This window comes from Cynocephalus volans, chromosome 9 (assembly GCF_027409185.1).
Source record: "Cynocephalus volans isolate mCynVol1 chromosome 9, mCynVol1.pri, whole genome shotgun sequence".
Lineage (NCBI taxonomy): Eukaryota > Metazoa > Chordata > Mammalia > Dermoptera > Cynocephalidae > Cynocephalus > Cynocephalus volans.
This window is the reverse complement of record NC_084468.1, coordinates 52189584-52213126: the sequence shown is the minus strand read 5'-3', so window position 1 is coordinate 52213126 and position 23543 is coordinate 52189584. Positions and strand designations below refer to the sequence as shown.

The 23543-nt window shown below is 38.3% G+C and overlaps 1 protein-coding gene across 8 annotated transcripts in view; it reads right to left on the bottom strand.

Annotated features, from left to right (window-relative positions):
• Positions 1 to 23543, bottom strand: part of ADGRL3 (adhesion G protein-coupled receptor L3) — a 491846-nt gene that overhangs the window by 457172 nt on the left and 11131 nt on the right. For all 8 annotated transcript variants that reach the window (XM_063108120.1, XM_063108118.1, XM_063108117.1 and 5 more), the window contains exon 2: positions 15529 to 15732. In XM_063108120.1, coding sequence (XP_062964190.1) covers positions 15529 to 15732 — 204 coding nt within the window. The remainder of the gene's footprint in view (positions 1 to 15528; positions 15733 to 23543) is intronic.

Genomic DNA, 23543 nt, shown 5'->3' with positions numbered 1-23543 from the left:
TAAATATATCATTAATGACAAATATTTTTGTCATAGTATAATTCTTTATTTTAAAATAATTTGTGAAAATAGTCTTCAATTTTTTGGCTATAGACTACATAAAAATATTTATATTCATCCAGTTACAACTTATTGCATTATATAACATGTGTTTTAATTGCTAATTTCCAAGTCTGATTAAAAAAATCCCAATGTATGTCTACTTATTTCATAGAGTATTACAACATTCCCAGAACAAAAAATTTTTAATCTTATTATATTCTTTTAATATGTGTTCACTCCAGCACTACTTTAGTCTGATAATTTATGGTTAGCCAATTATCAAAACCAAAAAGGAACAGTGTATTGCAATTCCAAAATGGAAGGAAATCACTAATCCTAGTCATATTTCCTCAATTCTATCACCTATACTCACAAACCTAATCCTCTATTATTTGCTCTACTTACATGTAGGGCATTTGAGAAAGGTCACCGAGTCCATCAGTTATCAGTGAGAATCAAAAACACCCACATTTTCTCATCCATTTTGCTCATGCTCTGTCATCATCCTATGACTTTTGGTGGATTAGCATTAGCAGAGGCTGCCAGAGTGAAAAAGCAGAAGAAAAGTTTGGGACTTCACTTCAGCTTGCCAATTGTATCAACCCATGATTTGACCACCTTCAGTGGCCTCTATTTTTCCTTTCTCTAAATCTAAGTGCATCCCCAGGATCTCCCCTTTCCCATTCTCTGCTTTGGCAATCTCACCAACTCCAATGGCTTTCGACCATCTATGTCGAAAATTTCAAACTTTTATCAGTAGCAATAACTTTTCTCTTGATACTGAGATCCACATTTTCAGAGTCTGCTTCACATTTGCACCTCTAACTCAATATCTCTATGACCAAACTCACCATTTTTTTTTTTTTTTTCAGAAAAGCCAAAACTTCCTCTTGACATCTTAATCCTGTGAATGACACTACTTAGTCACCTGGACATCTGTGATTCTTCCTCAACCTCACATCTATACCCAATGAGTAATCAGATACTGCAGATTGAAACTGCATCTCGCACATCGTTGCTCGTCCTTCCATCCCCGTAGCTACTTCCCCAGTTCAGACACTCAGTACCTCCTGTCCTACGGCAACAACCAAACTGATCTCTCTGCTTTCAAGTCCCTCTCTATTCTAATGTTTCCCACATAATCCTGGCAAGGTTCTAAACTGCAACTCTAATTAAGAACTTCCAAAGAATCCTCACTACAATAAAATTAAATACAAAGTCTCACCATGACATTGAAGACCCCTACAAGATGGCTACAACCTACCTTTCAAACTTCCTGTTCCCACTATTTCTTTCCTCATGTCCTTGTTTAGGAGACTATTTACTGTTTCATGAAAATGTCATCATTTTCTCCAACTGGAACACTGTCCACATAATTCAATTCTCTGGAACACACTCCTCTACGACCTATGTTTGCAAATCATCCCAGGGAATTTTCAAGTTAGTTAAAACACTACCTTACCTAAGAAATCTTTATCCATTCTCCCTTCTCCCTATCCCCATCTCATACCAAGAATGTCATTCCATCTTCTTTAATATATTACAGCATTTCATTGACACCATATTTCACCAAATCATAGAGTCAACTGTACACCTGGTTTGCCTAATTTTCTCTCACCAGCAACAAACTATAAAGTCCAGGAGGAGAGAAACAGCATAAATTATGGGCACAACAAATATGTGAATTAAATTATTCTCTCTCCTAAACATTTATACTCAACGTGCAGTTACCCAAGCTATGAACCCATGAATTTGCCCAAAATATAAAGCCAGTATTTTATAACATTATTTTGTTTCTTCCGAAACCTATTTAAACAGAAATATTAGCAACTAAGTAAATAAAGTCACTAAAAATTCTTCATGGGTCTTCCATTATATATCTCTGATATGATTATTAAAAAAGCCAAAGAAGGGGGTGAAGAGTAGTAGAGGACTCTTACTAGATCTCAGCAACTATTTGATTTATCATATTAAATATATTCATATAACATGCTTAATCACCACAAAAATATAAGTATTTTTATTATCACACTCTATAGTTGTGATGACAAAGATATTTAAAATGTAAGTTCATGGTCTTAGTTAAGATAATTATAAATAGTAAAGCTGTCATTGAACACAAATCTCCCTGAACCCAAAGCCCATGTACTAACTGCAATTCCATACTACTAACCTCTCTGTAGTAGTGAAAGAAAACTGGTGAAGAAGATTTAAAGACATGTTTAATAATCAAGAAAAAAAAATAGCTTCTTAAGAAGAAAGAGATGGAAAAAAATCATCAGTTTAATTAACTGTATATACGAAAGAAAGAATAAACTAGAACACCTGGCCAAATTTCCACATTTCTATACTGGAGACATACACAAGTGGGAAATGCAGCATCTAAAAACACAGGCATAATGTATGATGTATTCATAATCTATGAATATATATGTATGATGTATTCATAATCTATGAATGTATGATGTTCTATGCACAACATCACTTGACCTGCCTTTCCTTTTCATCTTAATTTTGGGTTAAGGCTCTATAAATATAAAGGAAGCTTCCTCTCTGTATCTGGGATACACTTCAGATCTCTTTTACTACCACACATTGTTTGAATTAAGGGGGAAAAAATAAAGAAAGGAATTCCCTAGTAATTACTTAACATATTCTGGAAAGCATATGTCATTGGTAGTATAAAATTTGCCCCTTTGGAACATATATACAATTCTCAGAACATGGGAGATACTCGATGAATTAATGAAACAAGTTAAAATACACACCTAATTATATTCCAGAAACAAAACATTTTGGGGCCTAAATGTCAAAGTTTACTATCTATTTTCCATTATTCATATTCTTTGTAACAGGAAAATGTAATGGTCAAAAGTATACTTTATATACACATTTTGAAAAGCTACTCACATGCTTCTCAGACGGAGAGGCAAAATAAATTGTAATTTATGCCAAGAGAAAAAAGACAGAGTTTATCACACTTCCCTGGAAATACTTGAAGGCCAAACTCACTAACACATTTATTTTCAATTGGATACGTCATTCCAGCATTTATAAATACCATTTGGGAAAGAAACAAAGTCCTAAAGAAATTCTTCGAAATTATGTTCAGGGCCACAAAGTACTTTTTTTAAAAGTCCATATCTGATCAATTTCTCTAGAGACTTATTACCCTTCTACCCACAAAAAAAGCATACTGTAACCCTAGATGCACACAGAAATTCTGAAGAGTAATGAGCAAGCAATACATTTTGTATATCAATTAGACCTGAGGTCTTGTCGATACTGGCAAGCCTCACTGAAAGACACAAATAAATGTGAACAGGGGCTTTTATCTGAAATAATGTTATAGTGTCATATATAAAACAAGAAAGCTAACACAGCACTTTAAAGGCCACATTATATTATTCTCCTGCAGTAAGAGTTACATCCAAAAGGCTGAGTTTATAAAACAGAGGGTTTTCCGTTGCTGTAGCAACGTTAATCTTGTTTTTCTGTTACAATGTCTTTCATCTCTCTACCTCCCCTTGAATTCCTAGACTTCACCTACACACTTCAGACTACAATGTCCTAACAAAATTAAAACCAGCTTTTCCAAAAGTTTAGGAGTAAGGGGAGTAAAAACATGAGAACATGCCAGAAAGACACCTCATCACTGTCGATATAAATAACACTAATGAAAATGTATTAAGAGTAACAAAGCCTCAGATTTTCCAATGATCATCAGTTATATCAAATGGAAATATAAAAGCCAGAAGAAAGTAATCTCTGACCCACATGTGTGCACACACGCACAGCTTTCAGACTGCTCTAATTCAGAATCAGAGGGAGAATAAGATTTGTTCTGTCGAGAATGGGGCCAGGGATTTCTGTCGAGAAAGTGGAGGAAGATCAATGCAATTCAACACTACATCAAATTTTTCACTTGATCTTAGCCAAAAGGCCAAGAAGTGATCCTACGGAGGACTTTAAAGATGAGCCAAAGAGGAGTTAAGTGGTAAAGAACAATCCAGCCAGCAAAAGTAATATTTGCCAAAGGTATGGAGGGAAGCAGGCTTGGTTTGTCTATTAAATTGTTAGAACCTCATGTGGCTAAAGGATAAGACATGGGAGGACACAGTTGAGACAAGAAAAAATGTATGGCCTATTGACCTTATTTACTGGATGTAGGAGTTCTGGCTAATAGGTTTTAAAGCATCCTACATTTACCTCTCACTGTCCTTCATTTATTCCAGTGTCCATGACTTGCCCTATCAAGTCAGTGATTTCATAGTATACAGAAGAACTGGCTCCATTCCCAAATCATGGTGTTATAAGTAACCGAATCAATAAGCTCTTGCCACCCTTTCCCTGACTCTACCAGTTTACTATAACATCAGCATATGTAAAATTATGCAATTTTTGAGACTGTGGTATTGGACCTACAATTTTGAAAGCACTTTTTTTGTTTTGAACTAAGCGTTTTTTTCCCCAAGACTCTTAGACGATAAGAACATTAACCATTTCCTCAAAATAAAACATTACTTTACACTGTCATCAAGGGATATGCTATTTTAATAACCAGTTTTAATTAGGCAACAGATTAGTCAAGGTTCATGTTTGAGTCCTTCTCAAAAGACACATGGAGATTCTGTTTTGTAATTACTTTACTGAAGCGTGTGCTATGTTACATTGTTAATGAGAGCAAATATGAACAGAGTAGGTTCCTGATTCTTTCCAAATTTTGACATGGAACATTGTACTAAGAACTGAACGAATGCCAAATATATCTCTGCCAGAAAAGACAGGAGGCTCAAAATTCAGATATAATCTTGGCTCCACTCTACCCCTGCTAGGTAATACTGTGAAGGAAAAGGAAGGATTGAATGAAAATCCTAGCAGATGTTCTTATGTTTCAGGATATCTTATCACATCTAGGCCAAAATAAGATGCCTAATGCAGAATAATACTACCTTTTTTTTCCTTTTAATGAGAATAACTTACACTCAACAGATAGTATTTTTAGTTACCTTTTTTTCAGATTTGTATGTTACACTTAAGTTTTGGGTTCTTAAATTTAGGGTCAGAAAGTTGAATTTCTATTCAATTGGGTAAATATTTTGTTAACAATACCATCATTCTTCATCAATATTCTTCATCTCCTCTTGCTTTTCTTAGCCCAGTAAATGGTACAATCATTCATCCTGCAATCTCTTAAGCCAGAGCCTTGGCTTTCTCCTTTAGGTTTTCGCTCCTTCTTACTCACATGTCGAATGAATATCTAAACCCTGTCAGCTGGTCCCCATCATCACTACTGTACTCACTCCTTGAGTCAGGACCACTGATAGAGAAGACTCTTAAATTTCTTATCTGTATCACTATATCAAACTCCCTATCATGTCCTTAAGTCTCTAGTTCATTCTTCAAATGCATGCCTCCTTACTTGATTCCTCTAAGATGAACATAATTTTTCCCTCACTACCATCAGGACTATTCCGAACTCCTCACAATGTTATACCATGCTCTTCCTGTTCAGATTCTTGATCACTTATCCAAATCATTTTGAGAAATTATCCTTTGGATGTATATGCTGCAATCATGCTGAACTAGGCCTTTCTGCTGCTGTTTCCTCTGCTTATAATAGTATCTTTCTTCCATCTCAGTGCTTGGCTAAGACTTGTCTGTCAAGTCACAGCTTAGGTGACACTTTATCCTCAGGAGTACCTTCTCTGATCCATCAAGACATAATCCCTCTCCACATTCTACAGTACATACCCCTGTAATAGGTATTCCTAACATTGCCTCTAATACACATTTGCTACCATGTGGGCCCTGGGGAATGGAATGGTCAGAGACACAAGTAATAGATAAGGGATATTAACTAACCCAATGGGTATTAAAATCCCTTTTTCGGAAATTTGAACTAGGAGGCAAGAAGGCAAATACCATTTGGTGGTTGGTGCTGTGGCTGAGAGGAATGGTGTATAATTCGGGTTGACAGCCATTTACAATGACAATGAGCAGAGAAAGTTTTGGAAAGATAGAGAAGAACAGAAGAACAACTAATCCCACAGGAAAAAAAAAATCCCCTGGCATTATTTCCTGATATTTAAGGTCTAGTACTCAAGAGTCCTTAGATATCAGTAAGAATTGTGTATTCTTAAAACATTACTCCTGCATTTAGCAAACACTCCCCCTACCCCACCCCCAAACACACAAACATACACACAAGCTTGTGTTAATTACCATTTTTACAAATGAGACTCCTGCTTGTCTGGGTGCAGATGGCAGGTATCCTTTACCAAGCATTTGCCACACTGAAATATTTTTGTCTATTCCAGTAGATTCAATGAGAAATCGAAGTTCATGAGCTCTGTATCCATCTTTGTTTTCCTGGCACTTAGTGCAGTACTAAGCATGCATTTGCACTCAACCCAATGTTGTTGAAAAATAAATGAATGAAAGAATGAATAAATGAGTTCAAGAAGAAACCTCCAGTATTAATAACATTCACTAATTTTAAAGGCTGACATTTGTTTAAAACAACAAAAAAAATTAAATGGAGTTTTCTCCTTGCTCATAATATTCGTAGAAGCATTCCCATATATAAATATCGAAATCAAAGCATGAAGGAAAAAAAACAACAAAAAAAGTTATTGTAGCTTGATGTGATCCTCCAAAAGGACTGATGGAATACAGTTGCTTCTTGTAAAAGCGTTTTGGCACTTGTAAAAGGTGAGCTTTAAAATAAGCCCAAAGCAGAGTTTTAAGACTTCTTGTCATGACTGAAATACGTTAGCTGTTTTCCAACAGAAAGTTTGTAAGGACCTGGCACACTATGTGTGTAGCTTGCAGGAGGGTTGGTTATCTGTAGATCCTTCCAATGAACTTCTTATGAATCTGCATGAAGATCACAAATAAAGCAAGGAATATGCTGATTTTTTTTTTTTTTTTGAAAAAACATTACCATTACTTTAGCTTCTAAGGGAAGTCTTAATATCTAGTCATTAACTGGGCAATCTGCCCTCAGACTTCCTTTTGCCTTAATATGCTGAAGAGAAAAAACTGTTTTAGAACTTTTAAAAAAAAAATTCTTTAAGGTTTGCTGTTTTATGGTAAAGTCCTAATTTCTATGAATCCAAATACTCATTAACTCTCAAGAGCTACTAGCTATCGAGTCAAGTGAATTCAAGGGGAAAAAAAGGCAAAATTTAACTTCAAACCAAAAAAAGGGTTTTGTTATGTTGTTAGGGCTGTTTTTTGTTGGGTTTGTAATTGCTTGTTTGGCTATGTACAGACAAAAAGAGGTTAACATTTTTAAAAATAATATCAATTTCATTTTTAAATCAAAGATTGTATTAATGTCAGCCTTTATTATTTAAATCTATTTTTGATTTACATTTTTTAAGTTTCTTGTTTCTATAGCAGACTGTTGTTTTTGTTTTGATAAAGGTGGAGGAGGGGAGGAAGGGAGGGAACTGAGTTCACTGACATTTTCTTGTTTGAATTCCTCTATGTCTTTTCAATTTAAAGAGCTCAAGATAATGTGGCATGTCTTCCTTCAATGTCATTTTTAATACCTGCCCAAGCACTCTAGCTGTATGCACTATCTTCTCTCTTAGAAAAGATTATGCCCCTGCAATATTTACTAATTCTTCTTTATTCTTTCTACAGGGAGCATTCAAGGATGACCTTCAGTCACTCCCTGTCTCACTGATAAAATTACTTTTGCAAAAAAGCAACTTTCAAAAAGTATCCTCTCATTTTAAGACTTTAACATGATTCTATAAGCTCTTTTTAAATCACATGATGTTAAATCAATCTCCATTTATGAGATCACATGAAATTTGCTTGCACCCTCATTCTCATTTCTGTCCAAAACAGAATATAATGCAATTTTCCTACTTGTAAGTTGGTAGAAAAAATGACTTAAAATCCATCGCTCTGCTGTGACCTGCCACATACATGGCAAAAACTAAAATCTAGTGACATTGTGTTGGGAAAATAGAATAATCAGGCCCCCTCGCCTTAGGTCCCATTGGGTGTGGTGCACATTCTTTGTAAATAAGTTGTATGTGGATGGAGTCAGTGCACATGTGCAGTGCTGCCATTTTGGCCAGTGTCTACTGCCTCAGGTGTCTGCCATGCACAGCCATGCTCTCCAACATATGGCTCCAAGGACCTTTTGCCAGTTACCTAGCTCATAGACCTGCATGTGAAGGGTTGGTGACCCGCTCTCTGAACAGGCTTGATGAGTCTGTGAGCTCCAGACCTAGCCCTAGCTCAACAACTGGCGTAGTTGTGTAGCTTTACAATTGGCGTAGTCTGTGACAGGATTCTGAGCAGGTACAGGAGCCGAAAGCCCTTGGAAGAAGGAGGAAATGTGGCTACTGAATATGCTCTGCCCTATGGCCACCTTCCTGTTGACCAGGATCTGGTTGCTGCACACTATACTGCAAGGCAGCATAGACCAGGCACTACGGCAGAAAACCCCTTGGGAGGGGGAGGAAATGTGGCTGTCCTTGAGCATGTGGTGCTTGGTGACCACTTTTCTGCTGACTGGAGCCTGGCTACTGCTAACTATGCCGCAAACTGATGGAGATTTGTGGCAGGAAGCAGAGTTGTTGGAAGCGTGAATGATTATCCTGAAGGATGACATGCAGCGACTGGTCGCTCCTGCCTCTCACAACAGGGAAGATGACCAACCCAGTGGTGAGTTCGGGGAGACCGTGCATCTCCAGGCACAAACTGTTGTGCACGAGAAACTGAGGCACAAGCAGCCTACGGGACCAGACGGACAGCTGGTGGGCGATCCACAGGTGACCCAGTTTACCACCTATGTCCCGTATACACAGGCTGAACTGGTTGACTTGGGAAGACAATGCTGGCAGAAACAGGAGGAGCCTCTAGCTGCTTGGCTGTTATGGTTATGGGACCTAGGGGTGGATAGTGTAATGTGCTCTAGTGAAGAGATGGAGAAATTGGCCTCCATCACCATACACCCATCCCTGAGGCAGCAGCTGCAGAATAGCTGCAGATATGCACAAGGGTCAGGTAATCACTCCTTGATAGACTGGGTGAATGCAGCTGCCCGAACCATGTGAGCAAATGCTGGAGAACTGCCCAAGATTGTTAGTAAATGGCAAGCATATGCTGAGTTGGTCCAAATCATTTGGGAGCTGGGGATGCGGCAGTCCATGTTTAATGTGAACACTCGTAGCCCGGACGATGAAAACTTTACAGGCAGCATGAGAGACATAGTGCTGCAAAATGCCCCATCAATGTCCTTAGGGTCACTGATGGCCATACTGGTCCCATACATTGGTCATCCTATACATGAAGTAATGACCATGATAGCCAGCTTGGGTGAAGAAGAGGATAGCAGAGAAGAAAAGGGGTCCAAAAGGTGGCTAAGACCAAACCCCCAAGAAATGCCTGGGATTTTATCGCAAAGCAACCAAGCAAGACAAGCTGTAAGCAAATGTGGCTTGACTCGCTTGCAGCAGGGGCTGATAAAAAGAAAACTGACCGGCAGCCAAATGCAGTCCTGTTTGCCTGTGGCAGCAATTGCGCCCTGAACAGCATTTCACCAAACATCCAGAAACAGGTAGCAAGGTACGCTCAGTGGATTTAGAGGACTTTTTGGTTGCTCCCAAGGAGGTGGATGAATTGTTCCATTTTGACTAATGAGCAAGCCAAGGCATTCATTTTGGGGGGGGGCTGGCGAGGACTGGAGGCCTTGTGTTGAATTGGCAATATATTGGTTGAGGACAAATGTGCAACATGTTTTGGTGTTGGTGGATACAGTGCAGAATGTAGCCTGATATATGGCAATCCAGATAAGTTTCCAGGGGCCACAGTTCATACAGATGGCTATGGAGGACATACTACTGAGGTCAAAGCTTTGTCATTGCCATTGGGCATAGGAAGATTACCCCCTCGAGTATACACTGTATATGTATTTCCCATAGCTGAATACATCTTGGGTACTTTATGGTTTGCACCTGCAAATGACAGTTGGACAGTTTCAGCTGCAGATACGGACAGTAAAGCCTGTGTTATGAGGATGTGCTAAACATGACCCACAGGAGTTACCCAAGCCAAGATGTGTAGTTAATGTAAAGCAATACCACCTACCGGAAGGACATGCAGAGATAAATGCCACTATATTGGAATTAGAAAAAGTTGGCATTATTTGTCCAGCTCATAGCCTATTTAATGCTCCAATACAGCCAGTGAAAAAGCCTGATGGTACCTGGAGAACGATGATAGACTATCAAGAACTGAACAAAGTAGTGCCTCCTTTGCATGCAGCTGTGCCTTCAGTTCACAACTTGATGGATCAGCTGACGTCTCAGCTGAGAACTTATCATTATGTATCGGACCTTGCAAATACTTTTTTCTCTATTCCAATCTCAGCTGATAGCCAAGATCAGTTTGCCTTCACCTGGGAAGGGAGACAGTTGATCTTTCAAGTATTGTCCCAAGGTTATCGGCATAGCCCAACCATCTGTCCTGGTTTGGTGGCTGGGGACCTAGCCAGTGGACTAGGCCCAGCATGGATACGTTTCACTACACTGATGATGTGTTATTAACTTCTAATTCTCTTGCAGATTTAATCCAGGCAGCTCCAACGCTGCTAAGTCATTTGGAACAATGTGGGTGGGCGGTGAACACAGCCAAGGTTCAAGGACCTGGGATGTCAATCAAATTCCTGGGAGTGGTCTGGTCGGGTAAAATGAGGGTCATCCCAGAAGCTATTATAGATAAGATACAGGCATACCCTCAACCCACAACTGTAGCTCAGCTACAGACATATTTGGGAATTTGGGGGTATTGGAGAGCTTTTGTACCCTATATGGCCCAAATGGCACACCCCCTGTATGCATTAACAAGGAAAGGAGCCCTCTGGGAGTGGACTGATGAAGCAGAACAAGCTTATCAGGCTATAAAAAAAGGCAATACAGCAAGTACAGGCTTTACAAGTGGCCGACCCCACTAAGCCTTTTTGAGTTAGACGTACATATAACCCTGGAGAGGTTAGGATAGGGTTTGTGGCAGAGACCCTATCTCTTTGATTATGACCACCTGTAAGATTTTAGTCTCAGCTCTGGAAGTGTGCTGAAGTGCATTATACCCTAATAGAGAAGCAGTTAGCAGCTGTGTATTCTGCCTTGATGGCCACTGAAGCTATCACAGGAATTGTCAAAGTCCTAGTAAGGACGACATAACCCCATAATAGGTTGGCTACACACATGGGCCACCAGCCCTAAAAAGGGTGTAGCTCAGACTCCCACTTTGTCTAAATGGGGAGCATATATAGAACAAGGGAGCACTGTGTCAATGAGTCTTCTGTCCAAAGAGTTGCAAGCTGTGCTAGGCCCAGTAGAGGTTGTGGAGAACATTTTGACACAACCGTTACCCATGGAGGCGGAGGCTACACCTTTCCATGAGGGACAGGGACCTATCACAGAGCAAACTTGGTATACAGATAGCTCTAGCTTGGGACCTTCAGCATTGTGGACAGCTATTGATGTCCAGCCCTTAACAGATATGATGTGGTATGAAAACGGCACAGGGCATAGCAGTCAATGGGCTGAATTGAGAGCAGTGTAGATGGTGATAAAAAATGAGCCTGGGCCATTAACCATCTGTACTGACAGCTGGACTGTGTACAAAGGTTTAACCCTTTGGATCTCTACTTGGAAATATCAATTGTGGATGGCAGGCCACCGACCCCTGTGGGGACAAGCCATGTGGCAAGAGTTATGAGAATTGGGACATGAGAAAGAAGTAACTCTTTTCCATGTCACAGGCCATTTCCCCTTAGCCAGTCCAGGATATGATGAAGCCAATGCCTTGGCTAAGGTAAGATGGCTGGAGAGAGCCCCAGCTACTGATGTAGCCCAATGGTTACATCGACCAATGCAGCATGCTGGCAGTGAAACCATGTGGATGGCAGCTCAAAGAAGGACCCTGCCTATAAAATGGGAAGATGTAGTGAATGCCTGTCATGCTCGTCCAGTGTGTGCTCAAGAGAGTCCACACCCCTGGCTGATGCCCCATATAGATGGGCAAATAACTCAAGGAGGGTGCCCCTGACTCAACGGTAATTGGACTTTGTTGGACCACTGCCAAGGTTGGAGAATTTCAGATACATCTTCACCGCTGTTGATTTGGCTATTGGTCTTCTGTTTGTATGGCCTTGTAAGGCCCCAGACCAGGTAAACACTGTGAAGGCACTCAACAGCTGTACTGCTATGTATGGTCAGCCTGTAGTCATAGAAAGTGATAATGGAACCCACTTTACTGGACATGGGGTTTAGAGGTGGGCCTCTCCGTCATCCATTCAGTGAAAGTTACATGTGCCATATCATCCCCAAGCAGTAGGAATGATTGAACAGTACAATGGTCTTTTTAAAAAGGGACTAAAGCTATCTACCCAATCCCCATCCCTGAAGGGGTGGACACAGCGATTATAGCCGACAGTCATAATTCTAAATAAGAGACCCCACAAGGGTGGCCCCTCTCCAGTAGAAGCTCTATTGCATAGGGCTGCAGCACCTATACAGCTGTGAATCACTACTAAAGAATAGCTTTTGAAGCCAAGGTGTGGCAAGAATGGAAATATTCTCTTACCAGCCCCAACCTGTTTGCAACAGGGACAGCCAGTACAATGGGAATGGTCTTGGAGAATAAAAGCCCCCCCCACCCCCCATATATGCTGGGTAAGTTTAATAGGGCCTTGGGGAAAAGGATTAGAGGAAGACTTGTAAGTTTCACCTTGGGTGACAAGTATCTGGCCTTCTCAAGTAAAGGTAACATGGCCTGAAACGGATAAGCACTCAGTTCCAAAGGGCATATATGTATTATCATTATGGCCAATTATGAGTTCCCCTATACTGTTACATGTAGAACCTATAGATCCAACAGTGTTAGCAGATAAAGTATGGTATCATAAACCAGGTAAGATACCTATTCCTGCAACCATCCTTTCTCACGATGGCAAACTGGCATGTATCTTACCAGAGGGGCGAGGACCTCCCCTATTGGTACCAATAGGGGTACCCTTCTGTCTTTTCACCCATAGTGTTCTGGCTGCAGGCACTGCACCAGAGTCGCGTGATCAATGTGTCAGCTTGCTGAATATGCATTGAACTGCACATCAGTATGACTGCAGGATTCGCATGGAGGATCACATCAATGGTGACTACTAACTGGACATACGCGGCTAATAGTTAAAAGGACAGAACTACAAGCCTTAAGGCATATTGAACAGACAATAGGTTATGTAAATGGAAGGGTCATTTATCCTCACTAAGGGAACATTGTGGAAGATTCTGAAGCATAGATTGTACAGCAAGGGACCCTGAAGGGGTGGATTGCTGGGAAAATAGATAATTTAATCCAGACCCCTTGCCTTAGGTCTGGTTGGGGTAGTGCAGTTGGGGTGGTGTAGCGCATTCTTCCTAAATAAGTTGTGTGTGTGTGGAGTTAGTGCGCATGCACGGCACCACCACCATTTTGGCGGGCATCTACTGCTTCGGTGTCTGCCATACGCAGCCATGCTCTCCAACCTGTGGCTCCCAGGACCTTTTTGCTGGTTACCCAGCTCATAGGCCTGCATATGAAGGGTTTGTGACCTAGTCTGTGAACAGGCTTGAGGGGTCTGTGAGCTCCAGACCCAGCCCTAGCTCGACAATTGGCCCAGTTGGCAGGATAATGGACAAGTAAAAGAGCTCAACAACTGGTGTAGTTGTGTAGCTCTACACACAGAAAAATCTTATTAAGCTATAGAAATTGGGGATTATTTAAATTCAATCAAGTTCTTAGAGTTCTATAGGAAAAAACTATTTTAACTAATTTATAATCTGAATTATTGTCAGTAGGAGGTGTGTGTGTGTGTGTGTGTGTGTGTGTGTGTGTGTGTGTGTGTGTTAGTTGCTGATTAAAATGTTTATAAAATCTCATAAAAAATTAATTATCATTTCTGGATTTCTCCTTCATTAGTACTAGACATTCTGATAAACGTATATGCATTGGAGTAAATTAAATAATATTAATTTTATAATTTTACAATATAATTCAAAAGACAAAATTATGATGAATACTTTATGACTGTTGAGGCACATTCTGGGGTTAATATATCTGCACCCAATTTAGAGAAATTCAGGTGTTTGAAAAAGGAATGCAAAAACAAGCAGAAAGGAGAAAAATGAAGTTCTTACAAAATGTTTACATTGTCCTTGAATTTTCAGAACGCACTGGGGTCCATTCCACATGCTTCTGTAGAAGGGTACAGAACCTGTCACCAATACTGCTGCTCCTCCAACCATCACCCTCAAGGAAGAAATGCTAATTCCAGTGGAAAGATTCTAGGCCACTGACTGAACAATGCAACTGAAGAGACAGAGCCACTGTGAGTGCCAAGTTACCCACATACTCTTTCTATGTGGCTGCCGTAATTGAAGAGTTAAACTGATTAGTCTCTTAAATCTCAAATGGATTTAGGATGCACTTCTCTTAGACCCTGGCTGAAACAAAGTATTCCAACTTATTGTACCAGAGAATTCTGTAATGGAGTTTAGAAGATAAACGCAGCTAATACAGTGTTGTTTCATCTTCCTTTGCCAGTATTTCTTCTATATACATCCCTTTCAAGAAATTATTGGGTAGGAGGGGTGACTGTGTTTTGGGACAAGACCTGATATTCATGGTACCAACAGCCAAATGCTTCCCATACTTTTTCATGTGTCACACAAAGAAAATTATAATATTATATTCCATGGGGAAAAATAACAGGGATAAGAGTGCCCACATACAGTTTGTGAGGGGAAAAAAATTACATTGCCTAAATATTATGTAAAAATAAAACAAAATATAAAGTATTGGGGAAAAGAGTACATATTGAATTTTGTGCAAATATTATATAATGCTCCTTACTGGAGCTTCAAGAGGTGGATGTCACTATACCTGCCAGCTACAGAGACAATATTATAAAGTACTTTCCAACATTTTCCTAAGAAAATTAGGTAGCTCCTATAACCATAACTTTTCTACCAGGTTTAATGCTTTAAATGACTGTACACAATTCCTAACCAAGATGTTTTCCCATAATCTCCTCAAAATCTTGGTAGTGTCCACTTTTTTCCCCCAAACAAGCCAATGATCAGAAATATTAAAACTTATCTCTTAGGATAAAATTCAAATTTTACAGTAGTTAAAATTGTCACTAACAGTAATTTTAAATATCTTATGATAATGCAAAAATATTTAAAATCCAATCAAAAATTTGTAATCAAACATTTGAAAATAATGATGAGGCTCTCACGTAGAACAGGCATGTAGCAACTGGTTAGAATATCGCTAAGTGGAAACATGAGCCACAAGGGTGGATACAGACAGTAAATATATGAGAAGACACATGTGGTGCACTGCCTGAGGCTGAGCCTCCCAGGAGCCCCTGCCCAGCCACCCCCAGCCCTCTCTCCCCACCGATGGCCGCACCTTGGGCTGCAAGCTGTGCTCCTTGGGCACCTGGACCACGAACTCCTCTGGTAGCTCCGCGAGGCCCTTGTCCGCGATGAGCAGTGGCACGCTCTGCAGCTGGCTGCTGAAGGAGATGTCTGGGTGGTAGAGCGCCTCCTGGGCTGCGCTCAGCATGTCGCAGTGGAGCAGCAAGGGCTGGATGTCGCTCACTGTGCTTGCCACCTGCGGGGACCGCAGGGCGCACCATCAGACCCCGCTCAGCTCAGGCTGGCCTCAGAGGAGCCCTGATAGAAGCTACACCCAAGGCTCTCTGCTGCAGGCAATGGGCCCAGGACTCCAGCCACCCCAGGCCCCACTCAGACAACCCTAGAGCTGGGGAGATCATATGTCCTGGCACAGAATGTGATACTGTCTTGTTAATCACTATCTTAATTGAGCCAAAAAATCTCACCCTAATCCCTAACAATGATTAGAAAATTAGACAAAATTATTAAAAGCAGAATAAGCTACATGAAAAAAATATAAATACTATTTATATTTTTATAGATTCACAGCATTCTCATGTAAATTATGGGCACTAATGTCTATATACATGTTAATAAAAACATTGGTTACTGAACTCAACTTTCATACAAAAAAGGCTTGACAAGGTAATGGGTTAAGAAAGTTTCAGAAAGTTTTTGTTTTGTTTTGTTTTATTTGTTTGGTTTGGTATATGGTTACACCTATATGGATTGTTTTATATTAATTTATATGTTTTCAGGTCATGTAACTAACATTTTTGAAAGATGCTTTATTAAGATCTGTGATGGACATTAAGGTGAAAAGGATATACATACATTTTTGCCATTTATATACACAGTGACTTTACTGACAAATGGTACATATTACGTAAATGAATAAATATGGAAGACCAAGACAATAATGAGAAAATAAAATTGTACACATGTGATTTTTTAACATAATTCACAAAACAGTCATATAGTACATGCTATGCAAACAGAGCTGTTTAAGTACAGGGGTTTTTTTCCAGTGAATTAATACATTAGATACACATTTTTCTACACTAGTAGCAACTAGTTTAATAAGTAGGAATGATAATAAAAATGTACCTCACATTTAAAAAAATAAGATTTTAGCAGGAAAAAGATTTTGCTTTACACAAATATTAACATACTATAGCATTCATGTTTAAAAATACATTAACTATGTTATATGGCTAACATTAAACAGTCAGGAGAGAAGCTAAAAACATCAATAGTGCAAAAGAATTTTATGACCATCATTCTAACACTGGAAGTTTATACAGTGGTGCTATAATATCTTGATATGTAAAATATTTGCAAATTAAAAATGAAAAACATATCCCTTCCAAATCACATGAAATATTACAGCCCTCAGAGGAAAAAAAAATCATATTAAGAAATTTGTTAATCTATGACTGAAAATTTTAAAATATAAATCTGAGACATTGCTCTAAAATATTTTTTAACTCATTATAATATGTAATTTTTAAAATATCTATGCAGAAGCTAATCTGAATGCTGTTTTGATAGTCTGTGTGAATAAAAAAGCTGTCAAAGGAGGAAATGAGTTTTAAGACCAAATAAATCATGATAACCAAAAATCTCTAATTAATTACCTTCTTTGATGTTTCACAATAGTGGTGTCTTTTCTGACTGACTTCTAAAACATCCCTCTCCTCACTGCTCAAAATAACAATGTGACTAACGTTAGAATATTGTTTATATAAATACTCACAGGCATGCTTTTCCTCAAATCTTTATAACTACTATATGGAAGGAAATTAGCAAAAGGTTATAAAGATACATATCCTACAAGTTTCAACTATAATAAAATCGAAAGATTATTCCCTCAGCCAGGTTAACATATAAGCACACTTGGAGTGGTACAGCATGTGCTTATTTTTTCATTCATTCAACAAATATTTATTGAGTCCTCGTTATGTGTCAGGCTCTCTTTTAGGTGCTGGAGAATTTGGAGAGCAAAAGAGACCACATACCTACTTTAACAAATTATACATCTGGTGAGAGAAATAGAGAATATACAAATAGATAAATAATAAAGAAGAAATGTCATGTACATGTGAGTAATCTACAGTAAATTTAAATAGGCTACTTTATTTGGGTTTTTATGGAAGATATATCTGTAGGGATAAAATTGTTTGAAGTTTCACTGAGACCTGAAGTTGCTAGTCATACAAAAATCAGGAGTAAAGGGCATTCCAGACTACTGCAAAGATCTCCTGGCTGGAATCACCTTGGTCTATTCAAGAAACCACATGATGGCCAATTTGGCTGATTATAGTGGTCAAGGAGAAGAACAATCTGGAATGAGATGGAGAGGTAAGAAACAGCCAGATCATGAGCTTCGTAAACCAGGATAAAGAGTTCAGTTTTGGGGACAATCAAATATCTGTTTAGGATTGTTAATAAAACTATTGGGGAGGGAGAGTAGGACAGGATTGGAAACGACATGAGAATGGTGATCTCCTCTGAACTAGAGATCAATTATTTCCAGGAAAGGTCCATTTCTAGAGTAGGCAGAGAACAACAATTGATTTTAAAGTGCATATAGAGTGGAATCAAGCAACAGCTGAAAAATATAGTGCCTGTATCTAAATAAAAGAATCTCAGCATAAACAAGGAATAACAACATGCTCCAACTAGAACTAGAAAGCAAGCTCTTGGGAATCTAGAAAGAGTAGGTTTGAGTCAGGGAATACAATGATTTAGTAAAATGAAGAATACAAAATACCAGGAGGTTAAGTAGACTTTGACTTTTAAGTTGGAGGAAATTAGACTCTGATGTATTCTATAAAACTGAAGCATCTTAATGTTTCTACAGTTCACACTCTTATTTAAATTCACTATCTCTGTAAAAGGAATCTAGAGTCACGGCCCACATGGATAAAGGCTATTAGAACAGAGCCAAAATCTTAACTTTTGTTTAAAAATCTTTTATATGTTACACTTAAGATATATGACTTCTGGGGAAACATTTATTTGAATTATAAATATAAATCCAGTTTGTCTTCCTGAAACTATTATAAAAATAAGACTTCAAGTTAAACATCACAGTTATAATTCTGGTATTCCATTAGAAGCGTGGAATCTTAAGTCTGGAAAGATTCCTTCTGCTCACATGCTAAATAATAACTCCTAGAACAGCCCTTCTAAAAATCTCCTAAGCTTTATGTGAAGAGGCCATGATCAGAAACTCACTCTGTCCTTGGGGCATAACTGCATTTGACGCAACAAGTTTCCTCATATCAGGCAAGGCAATATCTATATCCTAGCACTTATCTAAATTCTATATGTAGGCTACAAAAACAAATCAAGTTACTCCACCAAGGTACTTCTCTTTGGATATTTGAAGATAGCTTTCATATTCTAAATGTCTCTTTTCATTTCCAGACCCTTAAAGACAAAGGATTCTATTAAATGAATTATAAAAAATATCCCAGCATGTTGCACTATTAACTGTAATTGAGAGGCACCCCGACCCCAGAGTCTTCCTCCCATCTCCATTTGAGACCACAGTTTCAAACTGTTGTATGCAATTTTAAGATGTCCCAAAGGTAATTTTGGTTCTGGGACAGGAAGTGATGACAAGGCCAATGCATTCTGTTCTTTCTTTCTAACCTTCTTCAGAGAAAAAGAAACTTTATTCTTATCTTTTTTTTTTAATTGCATATCTGATTAAGACTTCCTTTGAAAATAAAGGGGATTTGCTATTTTTTTTTAAAGTTTGAATTGCTTTAATCGTGGATCGTATTTAATTCTTATTATAATTAATGTAAATTATTGCCATATCCAAATCTTCCACATAATCATTTCAAATTCAGATATTTTTACATTTTAAATACTTTGATTCTGCTTTGCTAGTGAGCAAGTGTAAATGTGAAAATTACTATTTCACGGCCTACCAAAATGATCAAAATATTTATCCTATATTTGTGTACAATCTCCCAAACATCAACAGCCATCAGAGCATAAAAGTTCCAGAACATTGGTTGTCGGTAGATATGAGGCAAGAAGGAAAAGAAAAACAATGAGTATTTAAGAGGTAAAGTATTTGTGATGGTAGTACCAAAGTTTTCATATTATCTGTGGAACATACAATTGAAATAAATACCAAAAATATCAGAACTCGATGGTATATACTTTCAGAGATCAATAATGATTTATAAATAATAAAAAATATTAAATACACATTGTGTCTAACCAACTTCAACGCTTCTGTTTTCTTTTTCTCCTTAGATGAGTAGCTTTGTAATTCAGTCAATTATTCAGCTTCTTCCTGCAAGCGGCTATTGATCATAACAGTGAGCTTGGAATACAAACAAAACAATGGGCTACAGTACTGAGATACTTCTAAGATGAGAGAAACACTAACAAACCACCACTAAGCATATTTATCAGTCACAGTGATTTAATTTTCATAAACTAAGGAGGTTTCTCACAAGTCATTTATTTTTGTGTTTTGGGCTAATATTTCACCATGTCATTTTATTAGCTATGTTAAAATGTACCCCAAAGGACAGACAAAATGGATTCAACTAAGGTTAAAAGAGACATTTAAACTGTTAAACAGCACCAAATGGCCACAGTGGGAGGGAAAGGGCAGACAGGTATTGCTCAGCCTGCAAGTATACATCTTACTAACTGTTATGAAGTTTTCTTTTCAGTAACTAAACGAAGGCGATGCTCATATTGATAAGGCCAAATCAGCTGTAACTGAGAATTCTACACTGACCTTAAATACGTCCACCCGGTGCCAGCCACCAACCCCTTCCTCATTCTTGAGGGCCCACTATGTCTCCAATTAGAAAACAGACTCCAAGGACATTCTTTGCCCTCTTCTCTGATAATGGAGACTACATCAAAACCAGACACAGCTAGTCTACAGAGCCTGAGCAATACCACTCACTGCGCAGGCGAGTACCCTTCTTCATAAATATTCACTGCATTTCTGTAATTCACTGAATATGTATGCAAACCTGATCCTAAGAGGCATGAATACAGCCTCCTCCCTTTCCCAAGCACAGTGCTCATCTTTGGTCTTGCCAAGGACTGACTGATCTGCAGATTTTTTTTTTTTTTTTAAAGTCTTCCTTTTCTCTCTGGTGGTTCTCTTTTGTTAACAGTTTGATAATTATAAGCCATACAGAGTTTAAAATGAACACTAACATCACTATGATCCTAACCTATTCAACTTTGCCTTTCACTAGCATCTCCTGGATATAAAATACTTATCTTCCTATGCATACCTGCCTAATCCTTTGTTCAAATTATCCTTCCTGTAGGAAATCCTTTCCCCTACTGCTCAGGCTTTCCAAATCTCACCACTTTCTAGTATCACTCTTCCCATAATTTACCAAACTGTTCATTATATTTATAAAATCATCATCAGATTTCACAATGTTTCCCTTCCATTCTCTACTAAAATATACTTAAAATCTATATGTCTTTCGATTTCCAAGTTTTGAGAAAACACACTGTGACTTTCTATCCTAAATTAAGATTTTTAAAAATTTTACTTCTTTTATTATAGTTTAATCTTAATATACTGTTTTGGTTGGTTTATTTTTTAAATAACAGATCTACAAAGTAAGGCAAATGCTCAGTAGGTTATAAAAATTCCTTTGGAAGAAGCCTCCACAAGATGGTTAAGAGATTTTTGAGTTTCTTTTTTACCAACTGTTTGAAATGTATCATTGCTCATTAGACTGATAGCTCTGAATCTACTTTTTCATCTTAAAATTATGAATACTAATACATATGAACCACTGAATGAAGAGTATTCACTGAGCTATTGTGTGCAAAATTGTTCAGCTAACTGGAAAGTACTAGGTAAATGCTAGAAATTATATTGAAATAGTTATAACAGCAAATGGTTCATTGATACTGAATGTGTAATTCAACTTCAGGGCAACATATATGAGTATATAAAGAGATAGGTAGTGACAAAAGGAGAAAGAGGTGCGGCCAAGGGGTAGAGACTACTGCTTTTATTTCCTTTTGTGTAAATAAATACACATTTTTCAATCCTGTTTTCTTATGCATACATGAATGGCTCTATCTTTCTCCCAGCACCTTCATTTTGGCCATATAAAAGATTATGCTTTTTCTGATCTTTCCCTAAGGTGTATGTGATAGCTGAATACTTTCTTTATAGGTTGGGTAGTAATCTCGAACAATAGTCATAAAAGTTCCAATTGAAGCACCTGACTATGGATGCCACCAGGTAGAAATTACAGTATGGAAGTTCTAACACAGAGAGAAAAATCTGTTTCAATTCTGAGTCTTATAAGAAAATGGCTCAGTTGCAAAAAATTGTCCTCCTGAGTATGAAGAAGCTACTTTCCTATTATACTTGCATATCATTCAATTTAACCCAACAGAATCCTTTTCTAGACTGAATTGTTTCATGAAGTGGTGGTGTTGGGAAAATAGAATAGTTTGGTCAGGGCCCTCGCCTCGGGTCCAGTTGGGTGTGGTTTTAGCACATCCTTTGTAAGCAAATTGTGTGTGTGTGTGTGTGTGTGTGTGTGTGTGTGGAGTTAGTGTGCATGCACGCCAATTTATCTTTTTAGTTTTGTTGCTATTCTTGCATTCTTCAGAGAGAGAGAGAGAGAGGAGTTTCAGTGAAGCAGGCAGGTGGGCAGCTGTGCTTTCCAACCTATGGCTCCAAGGACCTTTTGACCAGTTACCTAGATCACAGACCTGCATGTGAGAGGTCTGGTGACCCAGCCTGGTATGTGAGGGGTCTGGGGACCTAGTCTGGTATGTGAAGGGTTTGTGACCCAGTCTGTGAATGGGCTTGAGGGGTCTGGGAGCTTCAGACCCAGCCCTACCTCGGCAATTGGCCCAGTTGGTATAGGATTACGGGCACGTAAAAGAGCCCAACAACTGGCATGGTCGAGTAGCTTTACAGGTGGTATGCCCTATGTGGGTAAGCAATTTGCCCTTCAGACTAGGTTCCTCCCTCTTTCTCTCCATAACATAGCCTTCAACAGTAAAATAAAACAAACACAATAAACTTTTGCCAGAGAACTGAGCAACCAAGTTATAAAGTCTGTATATAAAAAATGCTGAGAAGAGTGGAAGATTCACTTGGTTATGAATAAAGCTAAAAGGAAACTTAATTCATAGTGTTAAAAAAATAAAAGAACAAACTTTTAAAGATTACTTTTTAATTAGCTTTCAAATCTGGCATTTTAGAATATTAATTTTTTAACGGTATGGAAGTGGTGCTTGCGGAAAGATTTAAAGTAAATCTTTAACAATCTTTACAACTATGGCAATGGAGTACTCTTCCTTAAACACACTGCCAATTATACTTGATGTGTGGGCAATACAAGCAAAAATGATACATATTTTGACAGAGATCTGTCTTGTTTGTGAATTCTGTCTCCCTATCCTAAGTTTATCAGAACTGGCATCTCTGAAGAAAGTTAAGAATGAGAACTTGTTTTCTCTCTTTTTTTAATAACAGTAAGAGATTTTTGCCAACCGTCCCCTTTTCTCAATACATACACAAAATGAAGGCCTAAATGCTGGTTAGCAACACAGCAGATATGTTAACAGGCTCAAATGTCAAAATGATCGATTATGTTATGTCGGTGGTATATACATAGAGTGTGATTATAATTGGACACCTACTTTTAAAAATCGACATGGTGGTTTTTTATCTGTCTGCAGAGACAACATAAGGCCTGCCAGCAACAGACTGTAACCTATAATACATCTAAGGTATCACAGCTATTCCAACTATCCAACTATTGTGACTAATTTAAAAGGCCTCCTTTTAAGCAATTATGTAGTGTTCCCTGGACGCAGAGCATGGTATCAACCTGTTGCTTTAAATTTTATGTATTATTTGTCTTCATGATTAAATCATGTGCCCTTAAGGTTTGCATGGTTTCACCAACTTCACTATCAAAAGAGGGAAAAAAAGAAGAAAAAAAGGATCACTGCCAAGAATCATTGCTGATTTGTAAGGAGAAC